The 12,096-nt window shown below is 40.6% G+C and overlaps 1 protein-coding gene across 3 annotated transcripts in view; it reads right to left on the bottom strand.

Annotated features, from left to right (window-relative positions):
• Positions 1-1,534: 1,534 nt before the first annotated feature.
• kif16bb (kinesin family member 16Bb) overlaps positions 1,535-12,096 on the bottom strand; it is a 45,770-nt gene continuing 35,208 nt past the window's right edge. For 2 of the 3 annotated variants that reach the window (XM_052090640.1, XM_052090639.1), the window contains 2 exons: positions 8,230-8,317; positions 1,535-6,836 (listed from right to left, as the gene is read on the bottom strand). In XM_052090640.1, coding sequence (XP_051946600.1) covers positions 4,734-6,836; positions 8,230-8,317 — 2,191 coding nt within the window. In that variant the 3' untranslated portion in view covers positions 1,535-4,733. Of the gene's footprint in view, positions 6,837-8,229; positions 9,463-12,096 lie in introns of those variants that run through there. The other variant, XM_052090642.1, reaches the window with a different exon arrangement.

Genomic DNA, 12,096 nt, shown 5'->3' with positions numbered 1-12,096 from the left:
TTCTCGCCTACTCCTTTCCATTAATCCCTTTACACTGTTGCCGAAACCCGGGAAGGAGGAGGGATATGCCATAGTGGAGTTCTTGCCGCTACCATCCACCCCAATGGAGCAGCTGTGGCCATCTGCAGGGGGACGGAGGAGCCCGGCCACCTGGAAGTGGAGGATTGGCAGCCGATTGCGAGGGGAGAAGGGGCTCCTAGCAAACTGCCTGGAGTGGTCAGGGCCACTGCCGGGGTCGAGCGGAGACACCTACCAGCCGCTAAACGTGGCGGGGTTAAGAGAGGGCCGCCAACAGCGAGTGGGGAGCGTCTCCCGGCCAACCGCCTGGAGCAGGAGAACCGCTGCCAGGGGCAGGGGAGGCCCCTTCTATTCCCCAAGAACACGATGGGGCATTCCATCCACCAGAGTTCTGGAGGACTGCCTCTGATCCACCCGGGGAGGCACGGCTGTCGTCCATTAGAGGGTGGAGCAGTGGCCGAGGACCAAGCTACGGTATATTGGAGAACCAGTGAGTAAGTGTTTTTTTCCCCTCTCTCTCTCCCACTCTGCGTTGGCCTTTTTCCCCCTTTTTTAAATTGTACAGTGTTTTTTGTTGGGGATACTGCACCGTTACAGGGAGTACCCCCTATTCTAATCATTACTGTTTCCCTCCCCCTGCCCCTCCCAGATTCAGGAAGGTGGGGATGACCTGCCAGCCGACAGGGTGTAAAGCACGCCCTCACCCAGGGAAAGGGGGTGTGTACATCATGCCGGGGGCTCCCCGGCCTGAGAGATTGAGGGAGGAATTTGACAGGGCGGAGGGTGGGGCCGGGTCGTGATTCTACACACCTGGCTACAGTGTTTGGCTGTGCATGCTGCAGTAGCTTTGGTTAGAGCAAGCGCACGCCAAACAGACATGGATTTCTGCACACATGCATCAGATGTATTTTTGGTTAAATTGCGTTGCTTTTACGAGCGTTGATTGGGTGGATTACTGCGTTGCATATAGATAGATCTGTTTCTTTTTTCCAGAATAATCAATCAATCTAAATTAATGCACTGATAAATAAAGTAAATTGTTAAAACTCAAACTTGAGATTTGACTGGGGCACAGCAGATATATACTGGGGCACGAGCCCCAGTAAAAGGGGTATAGTGACGCCCCTGGTCCGGAGGTTATTTTAGCTGAAGCATAGAAGTTTCGCTGTGTGTCATTACGGAGGACAGCAGAGTAGGCGCATTAATATAGAGTGGTGATTTACTGGAACTACTTGTGCCTTAAACTGTTTTAAGGCACGCATCAAAACCAATCAGAATTGAGTATTTGAACAGACCATGGTATAATTTAAAAATGAACAGTATCTCTACATGCATACATTTGTACATCTACTTTGACTACAATTCAATTTTCTTATCCCCAAAAATACATTTTCTGCAGGGGAGAGTTTTTATATAACCTGCAGCAGTGCTCTATGCATCATTTCATTAGTAAGATGAATGATCTATCAATGTACAAATCAAACTCACTCAGACTGCCAACAGCTTCTTTCCCATGCATCTTTTTTATTATATCCATACATGTGGTTACAGACGAATCAAACAGAACAGAACAGTGAAATCACACACAGAAACTTCTCTGGTGTATTGCCTGCACTCAACTCAAAGGAGATGGTGTCATAAGCTCCAGTGAACACCATATTCACTCCTATTGGTTGTCGCTCCTCATTTGCATGAAGTTAAACTTTTCTCAACTTTGCCGTGTTGCTCGCCACACCCCGATCTAGTCGCCAGAGGTCGCTATCGCTCGTGTCGCTGGTAGTAGCCAGCTCCCATTGAAAATGAATGAGAACTTGTCGCTTCATAGCAGCATGTGTATGGGGCTTTAGTGTTTTAGAAAGAAAGCAGCTCAAATATTCATTGCACTACCATTAACACATGTTAATCAATACATTCTACATAAATATAAATATATAGATAGATATATAGAGGGAAAAATATCTTAGAATTAAATAAGTTTAAAATCTTTGTGACTCTTCGATGAGTAAAAATACTAAAGCCTTAAAGGAACATACCTGGTTCCTTTAAAATTTAAGCACAATCAACAGCATTTCGCCCCTCCTTTTCTTTAAAAAAAACAATTTAGGTTACAGTGAAGCACTTAAAATGGACGTGAATGGGACCAATTTGTGGAGCGCTTAATGGCAGAAATGTGAAGCTTATAATTTTAGAAGAGCACTTACATTCATTCTCCTGTTAAAACTCTATTTTAACTGTATTATTTGAGCTGTAAAGTTTTGCAATTTTCAGTCATTTTAGGGTTTTAGATTTTGTTGACATTATATTGTCATGGCAACAAAGTTGCAAAATTGGCAATAACTTTACACAAAAAAGGTTAGTAGGTGATTTTATTGCACATAAATCATGTTAACACACTTACTGTTTGTCATGTGGACATACATTTGAAAATTCTAGTTCAGAAAGTGCCTCACCATGACCTCTTTTTGCTTTTTTTTTTTCAGAAACAAAAAAAAAAAAGAGGGTCAAGTCATAAATAATTTTCGTGGTAATTAATATTATGCCACAAATGCTGTCGCTTGAAGTAAAATTGTATTGAGTGCAGGTGCTAGATTGGGGTGACCAGTCTCCAATTGAGAATGTGTGGCAAATTATTAAGTGCAAAATATTGCAACCTGTACAATTGTGCAGCTGAAGACCTGCATAATGGATAAATGAGGGAAAATTCTGCTTGCTAAACTTAAACTTGTGTATTCACTTCCCAAGTTATTAGAAGAAATGGTGATATTACACAGATATAATGCTCAACTCTCCCAAAGATTTTGGATCATGTTGCAATCATCTGATTTAAAATGAGAGTACATAAAAAATAAAATAGATACACATTATATATATATATATATATATATATATATTATTATTCACAAGGTAAAACTTAAAATGATGTGTTGTTGTAGCACTTTCAATATAGGACGTGAATAGAATTTACAAATCACTCCTTTTTGTCTTAATATTTTCATGAATTTTGACAGAGAGTAAATTGTTACATTTCAGCACTTTCAAAATAAGTGTTTAATCATGATTATCTATGAAGAATTATACAATTAACCATGATTAGATATTTTGATCAAATGGCAGCACTAATATAAACATATACTTATGAGATATGATGTGTCATTATTCTAATTGTATTACTATGTAAAAAAAACATGAAATAAATAATATTACTTACAGCTAGCCATAAGAGATACTACTTGAAATCATTTTTATGGGAAGTATGGGGCTTAGTTCAGGTGCTTTTCACATAGTATTTCAAACCTAGAAAGGTGAAAAGCACTGATTTTGAGAAAGTACATAATGTACTTCTATTAAAAGGAGCTCTCTCCCACTCTATCTGGCATTCTGTCATATAAAAGCACTAGCTGATTGCACCCATCATTTTCCACACATGATTGACACATTCTTTTTAGATAAGGTATGGCGGGTATCTTTCTCCTATTGCTTTTCCTCAGTGGTCTGAAGCAGGAAGCATGACTAGCTAAAGAACACACACACACACACACACACACACACACACACACACACACACACACACACACACACACACACACACACACACACACACACACACACACACACACACACACACACACACACGTACGTTGTGTTTCCATGTTTTATGGGGACTTTCCATAGACATAATGGTTTTTATACTGTACAAACTTTATATTCTATCCCCTAAACCTAACCCTACCCTTAAACCTAACCCTCACAGAAAACATTCTGCATTTTTACATTTTCAAAAAACATAATTTAGTATGATTTATAAGCTGTTTTCCTCATGGGGACCGACAAAATGTCCCCACAAGGTCAAAAATGTCGGGTTTTACTATCCTTATGGGGACATTTGGTCCCCACAAAGTGATAAATACACGCTACACATACACACACACACACACACACACACACACACACACACACACACACACACACACACACACACACACACACACACACACACACACACACACACACGGGTCTAGAACAGAAGGGCATGTTAGCAACAGGATGATGTAAGAAGTTTAGTGACCCAGCAGCAAAATCTCTCCTTGACCCTGGCTTCTCTCAGCTGTCAACTACAGGCATCCAACATGCATATTCTGTGATGAAGGGCCATAAGATACTGCCTAAAATGGTTTAAATGAGCCAAAGAGACAGAATAGAGAAGATAAATATCAGAATGAAGAAGCAAAATGCCACAACAGCTTACTGGTGACTTAACATTTCAAACATAAACATTTAAAACCCAAATTAGAAGCAATCTCATTCATTAGATTATTGCTCTAACTGAACAAGAAAAGTCAGGTTGAGTCCCTTTTCTCATTATGCATATTTATAGATATAGTATTTGAGGGGGGTTGGGATCATCCTGCCAAGTTGATGTCTCCACGACATACGGTTTCTGATGCCCAGACACTTTTAGGGCAGAAAAAAAAGAAATAGAAGAAAGTCAGTACAATTACAATAGTGTTCCAGCTGCTTGGCCCCCTAAATATTAGTACAGTTACAATAGGGTTCCAGGAGTTTGCTGCTTGGCCCCCTAATTAGAAAAATGTCTTTATTTCTCAAATCCTAGTGGTACTGACCAATGTCATGTTTTTGGTGCACTCAGCCCTTTTGCAGTCTGCTGTCAGATTCTTCTCACCAGGCTGTAAATGATTTTGCTGGAAGGACCTTGATCAAACGTTTGACAAGTTATTAATCAGAAAGCTGGCCTCAGCGGAGCTGCTGAAAGTTAATTTCCACACTTCATTCCGGGGAGATGAATCGGAGTTGCTGGGAGATTGGGCAGCTGCCTCAAGAGCTCGGCAGACCTCAGGGGGTTGAGGGTGACCCCTTGTACCACGTGATTTCTGCCACTCACGAGCCAGAACCACATCCAGACGCATACTACCATATCCATCTCTGACTAGCACACAACGGACATCTGAACGTTGCCGCAGGTCTATCAGTCTGAACTGGGCTTGACGCGCCACCATAGCTACTGAACATGAAGGTGGGTGGTAAACACCATCCTCCCACAAAAGACAGAGGTGTGTGTCAGTCAGGACAAACTGGACAAGTTTAGAAACTTCAGAGTCTGTAGGTGCCACCTGTGAATCAGGTTTGAGACAGTCAGACTGTGGCTCCCAATTGGATCGCAGAAATCTGACGGTAGTGTAGAGGAGCAACTGCACATGTGCAAGTGCTGGACGCTCACCCTGCATGTTGCCATGTAACAGGAAGACCAACTTGGCCAGGGTTTTCTGGAAGCAGCATGTAAGGCGTGCACCACAGGGTAGTAGCAAATCCTTAATATGAGAGTCCCAGTCAAGGGACAAGCGTACCAGGTCACCTGACAGCAATGGGTGGTCCAGTACTTTCTCTGAGGGGCAGAGGGCATGGAGTAGGGTTTGGGACAGTTCTTGGGTCAAGCTTGCATTGTAGGTGTGAAAAGTAAGGATGCTGTTCTCTACGTTGCCTGCCAGTCTGACCGTCTGCCCAGCAAAACCTATGTGGATTTCCTGCAATTGCTGAAAGGTCAACTGGTAGAAAACATTTAAAGAATGTGTGGGACTGGAAGAATCAGGTACAGGGTCAAAGGTTACTACCAAAAGCTGAGTATGAAATAGGACAATAACAGCAGGCTGTGGTTCAGGCTGAGAGCAGGTTGCAACACCAAGCCAGTATAAACCTAACACACTCTCTTCCATTAGCAAGGGGGCAGGGATAACACTGTGTAGGCAGGAGAGAAGCTGTTGAGGTGGAAGGTTCTGGAGGTGGAGCAAGGATTCAGATACTGAATGGAGTCTTTGGCAGCACACCTTCATTCCATCACTTCTCTGGGTGGTCACTGAATTGAGAGTTGCATCCAAGGCCATCAAAGATACATCACTGGATCTAGATGGATCTGGTTTGGAAAGCAACAATACATTATGTTCCCTTGTTGACAGAATGTCCTTGAGGGATGGATTGTGGAAAATCTGGGTTGCCTCCAGAGAGTTCACCTGTGGTCCATGAGTCAACTCAAAATGGATGTGTTGCACAAAGGGTAGATCCTTTGCCAGTGAGCACATTTGATTGTACCAACCCAATCCTCTATGACCACTTTGTTCCTTCAAAATGTTTGTAAGCACACGTCCTGCATCAGCCAGCATCCAGGACATTCTACCTATGAGGCTCCCCAGACTAGAGCTGAACCCACTACCTTTTGGAAGGGTTTTGCCTTCTTGGCTCTCAACAGATGTTCTGGATAAAAAGTGCTCGCTATATTGGCCTCCTTTGGCAAGTGTGCTGGATGGACTGTGTTTGTGTGAAAAGTGCCCCAAGCGAGGGAAAAGTGCAGCTCCTTCTTCCATGGAGGAGTCCCTTCTCTGTATATGGGATTCCTCGACTAACAAGCTCCCTTCTGTGCCTATGACTGGATGCCAGGGATACTGCTGCTTGACATCTAGGAACCCAGTGGGCCCGTTATGACACTCCTTGAATACACTAGTATCCCAGAGCCCTCCATTCACCCCGGTTTCCTCCCTCTCCGGCTCCTTTTCCGTCATGTCCAATGACTGAGCTTCAGTTTCTGATTTATGAGAGGCTGAGTACTGCTGCTCCCCCTGGATGATGAGGTTTGTAGGAAGCTCTTTTCCTAGACTTTTGCCAACCCCTGAAGGGTTGTTAGTGCCACAGTGTTCATTAAGTGCACTGAGTGTGTTAGCAATATACTGAGAGTTTAAAGGTCCATGGAAACTGTCTGTCTTGTGTTGGGGATAAAGCAAGTCAGTAGGAGCAACAGTTGTGGAAAATATCTGTAGGGAGATAAAGGGAAACGTGTAAAAAGAGTTATGCTGTTATTAGGTCACTACATTGTCTAATATATTTAAATGATGAAAATGTGAAAACAGTCTATTAAAGTAATGTTCAGAAATTTCTACAATAGTTTTCATGAAAACTTTGAGATTCTAAAAAATCTTTTTAAGCAATTTTATTTTCCACTCGTTACAGAAAACTGCTCTAGACTAAAGTTTATTTATCAAAAGAGGTCTGTGCAAGCTGTGAAAAAAAAAATCTAATTCTTTTTTCTCCCACTTCTGTTTATCTTGCAGGTCTCTTGATTAAGTGGACTAAACACTTCACCCAATAAAAATAGAAGAGCCAGGACTGAAAGCAGCAAGTAATTGGTTGGAAACACCAACTCTATAAATCTTTATACGTGTAAGGGGTACCCCTGCATGGTATTTGCATTAGCTGCTTTTCCACAGATGGAAATATGCGTAAGCCGTTGCTTTGATGGGCTCTCTTTCCAGGGGGTATAACAAAAAGCAATGCAAAACACACATAATAGCCTAGGTATAAAATATGTACATCATAATCAGAACAGTGCTTGCTTAGAAAGAAAAAGAGTCCTTTTACACTCAAAATATAGTCTTTCGGTGGAAGGTATATTGCCTATTAAGGCAGTGAGTACATGTATGTCAAATAGAGAATGAGATCAAAGAACAGCATGTTTCTGTGCTAATAAGAAACAAACATCAACAGCACTGTCTAAATTCATAATACCTTTTAACTTTAATAAAAATTTCAACCTAAGCCAGGAGAACATAATACACTCCTCATCATTGATATCACAGTGGGATAACATAATACTTTTGATGTAAATGCTTGATTTAATATCTCAGATAGTAGCAGTATTAGAGACTAAACCAATGCATTGCTAATACTCTACGGTCTGAGGCAACCGAGCAAAATGTGCTGAAATCAATAACATGACAAGAATAAAGCCTCTGTATTTTCAATCAAATTTAGACCATAATATTTTAATTTTCAAGTGCAAACATATAAACAGATCTGGACCATACAGGCAATGACCATTCTTACCTGTTTTTCAAAAAAGTGTATTCTAAGCATCTGCACTCATATAGAACATAGACAAAAAAAGCTACTATCCATTCAGAGGCAGATTCAGTGGCCCAAAAAGTATGACTTCCTCTCTAGATCGGTTCCGGTCTGTGTCGGGACCCGAACATACATAGCCAGTTATTGACGTGGGTGCATTGAGCTTGTGTCATCTGGCTGTGTGCACTTGCGTCAATAACTTAAATTGGTCTTTGTGACTGTCTCTTGCAGGCAAGAGAAAAAAAAAAAGGTGTCCTCTTTTTGGAAAACCAGAATATGGTCAACCTAATCTTAACACATGCTTACCCTCTTAGTCTCTCCTAAAAGATGGGGCATACAACTTCTTTTTAAAGCTTCTGTGGTGTCTTCAGGTTGGATAGAATTATTTGCTGAGCTGTAAGGAAAAACATTACATGATTTTAATGATCCACCGAAATAGAAATCCAACGTTTGTAATTACATGACAAGGATTAGAGACACAAAAAATAATATCCAATAATATTGCATATTTTGTCGATTTAAAATGCACATTTGTCACTAAAGCATTGAATTTGAGGTTGGGATGTATATGTAAATTATTATATTTACAGTAACATCTGTGAGAAAATGAATGCCTAATCTGTATAGGCTAAATTAAAATATTTTGACAGAGCAACTAAAATGGGTCTCCTCTATAGATATCTTTCATCAGGCTCTACTTATTAAAGTGCAGTCATCTCTTATAATTTAAGAAAGCAAACAAACCGAGTTACATTTTCCTACAATCATACAGCATTATTTTAGAGAACAGATTGTACACAGAAGGAAAACTGATGAGGAGAACAGTAAAGAAGAACAGTAATCAAAATAAATTTAGTAACCATTACTGGCAAAATACCATAATTAATACAGTTAGTGTTTTTACAGTAAATCCGTGGTAAATGTTTTTAAGGTATATGATGTGTATGTGGAGTGAAAATTCTTCTGATTCATGTGTGCTGTTTTTTTTATTATTATTATTTTCATGATTCCTCTGCCGTTGCGGATTACAATGGCTGGGCTGTTTAACATGGTTTAAAAGTAGGTTAATCAATGATACATTTGAATTACAATTCAAATGTGGTTCGTTATCCTTACCATGCTTGACACAAGCGCTGTTTATAATGGTCTGCACAGCATGTTGCAGTCTGGGAAAAATGCATCTGCCCTGTGCTCACTCACCTCTTTGCATTTTTCTCCATTGATCCAAGCAGCAGTTAGTGCTGTTGATAATGATGTGCGCTATACGGTTTTTGGTTGGCGAATGAATGCACCTTGTCTGCGCTCACGCCACTTGACCAGAGCTGATAGTTGTTCTGGGTAGACCTGTTTTGTTTTGCTTTTGGAGAGAGTAAAATGCGCTCCAGGGGAAGGCTCATTAATATTCATGGTGATATAGCTAACTGATTGGTCAGTGAGACGTTCCATTTACCTTCCATCATACATTACAGAAATCAGCTTACGGGCCACATGAAATAAGGGGGAGGGCTGGTTTTGGCCATCGGACCTTAAGTTTGACACCTGTGACATACAGAGTTCACCATTTAGGACAGAGTACATATTAATACAATCATATAAGATGCAAACATACAATTCACCCCATCACAGGATCATATTAAAATCATGTCATATTTGCTGAAAATAAATGGCACATCAAGCAACAAATGCCGTACATAAATCAATATCACCACCTATATCACTCCAACCATAAGACATGATACATCATATCCCATTGCCTAAACCTTGGATTTAGGATAGACCTCACCGAAATTACTGGCCGGTTGAACTACGATGCACCTCACTGATCTCTGCCTACATCACCTCGGTCTAAAGAGTGACTACACTCTTATAATGGAATACAGAGACTATCCATTCATTGCCAACAAAAGCTTTCATCAGCCAACTAACATAGGACAATTGCATCTATGTGAACTTCTGCAGTTAATCCAGGATGAACTTCAAATACATTAGTCATTAATCTTACAGTTTTACAAAATCTTTGTTTAAACACTGATCCATATCACTTACTTAATTTAATAATTTTAACCATGACTTGCACTATACACTCACCTAAAGGATTATTAGGAACACCTGTTCAATTTCTCATTAATGCAATTATCTAATCAACCAATCACATGGCAGTTGCTTCAATGCATTTAGGGGTGTGGTCTTGGTCAAGACAATCTCCTGAACTCCAAACTGAATGTCAGAATGGGAAAGAAAGGTTATTTAAGCCATTTTGAGCGTGGCATGGTTGTTGGGGCCAGACGGGCCAGTCTTGAGTATTTCACAATCTGCTCAGTTACTGGGATTTTCACGCACAACCATTTCTAGGGTTTACAAAGAATGGTGTGAAAAGGGAAAAACATCCAGTATGCGGCAGTCCTGTGGGCGAAAATGCCTTGTTGATGCTAGAGGTCAGAGGAGAATGGGCCGACTGATTCAAGCTGATAGAAGAGCCTGAAATAACCACTCGTTACAACCGAGGTATGCAGCAAAGCATTTGTGAAGCCACAACACGCACAACCTTGAGGCGGATGGGCTACAACAGCAGAAGACCCCACCGGGTACCACTCATCTCCACTACAAATAGGAAAAAGAGGCTACACTTTGCAAGAACTCACCAAATTTGGACAGTTGAAGACTGGAAAAATGTTGCCTGGTCTGATGAGTCTCGATTTCTGTTGAGACATTCAGATGGTAGAGTCAGAATTTGGCGTAAACAGAATGAGAACATGGATCCATCATGCCTTGTTACCACTGTGCAGGCTGGTGGTGGTGGAGTAATGGTGTGGGGGATGTTTTCTTGGCACACTTTAGGCCCCTTAGTGCCAATTGGGCATCGTTTAAATGCCACGGCCTATGTGAGCATTGTTTCAGACCATGTCCATCCCTTTATGGCCACCATGTACCCATCCTCTGATGGCTACTTCCAGCAGGATAATGCACCACGTCACAAAGCTCGAATCATTTCAAATTGGTTTCTTGAACATGACAATGAGTTCACTGTACTAAAATGGCCCCCACAGTCACCAGATTTCCACCCAATAGAGCATCTTTGGGATGTGGTGGAACGGGAGCGTCGTGCCCTGGATGTACATCCCACAAATCTCCATCAACTGCAAGATGCTATCCTATCAATATGGGCCAACATTTCTAAAGAATGCTTTCAGCACCTTGTTGAATCAATGCCACATACAATTAAGGCAGTTCTGAAGGCGAAAGGGGTCAAACACAGTATTAGTATGGTGTTCCTAATAATCCTTTAGGTGAGTGTACATAAGTAATATTGGCATTATATTCATGATGTTAGCCAGAGGGCTACCCTGAAAATCAGGTTTCTCATAACGTGTAATGTATTATCCATGTTGTTGGGAGTCGCATGTCCTCCTTACAGAAGGCCTCGCTTCAAAGCCCACCTTATCATCCATCAAGGCAACAACTATCAACAATCATAACAGAGTCCAAGACATCGACGGAACAAACTTTCTTCAAATGCTAAAGAACCAAGCAATGCAAGGAAACACAACGACAAGCAAGTACCTCTCCAGACTTTTGCTGAAAGTATTATTTAAATAATTTGGGTAATCCAATTGCAAAGCAATTTAGACTTGAAGGATAAATGGTCCTTAAGGCATTGTCAACAGACTCCATAAAGTTCATTTCCTCTGTATTGATAATTCTGTCACTTTACTCACCAACCTGTTTAATGTTGTATGTGTTACTTTAGTGTATGTTTAGAATAGCAATAAAGTTGGTCTGTATTCAAAGTCACATAATTTGACATATATTTTGATAAATATTCTCATCCTTGTTTTTAAAATATTTAGCTTCAAAGCCATACCTAAATATCTGTGATATTATTTTCAATAAGCCACGAGAATTATATTACTGCAATAAGTTAATTAATCATAATTCCCTTATTAAAGCTAATTCCTTACAATAGAAATTATGAACGGATACAACAAGACGTTGTATTATGATTTTAATGGTGGAGAATCTTATTCAGAGAAATAATCTAGTTATTTGTCATTTATCTTTCTTATAAGGTTGTCGTATGTGACTAATTCCATTATAAATTCCCTTACATAATAATGGAGAATAAGGACAGTTTAATTTAATTCCTAACTCACATACTGTTCCTACACCAGTCCA

Source organism: Xyrauchen texanus, chromosome 24 (assembly GCF_025860055.1).
Source record: "Xyrauchen texanus isolate HMW12.3.18 chromosome 24, RBS_HiC_50CHRs, whole genome shotgun sequence".
NCBI lineage: Eukaryota > Metazoa > Chordata > Actinopteri > Cypriniformes > Catostomidae > Xyrauchen > Xyrauchen texanus.
Note: the sequence above shows the minus strand (reverse complement) of the source record. Positions and strands in the feature narration are given on the sequence as shown.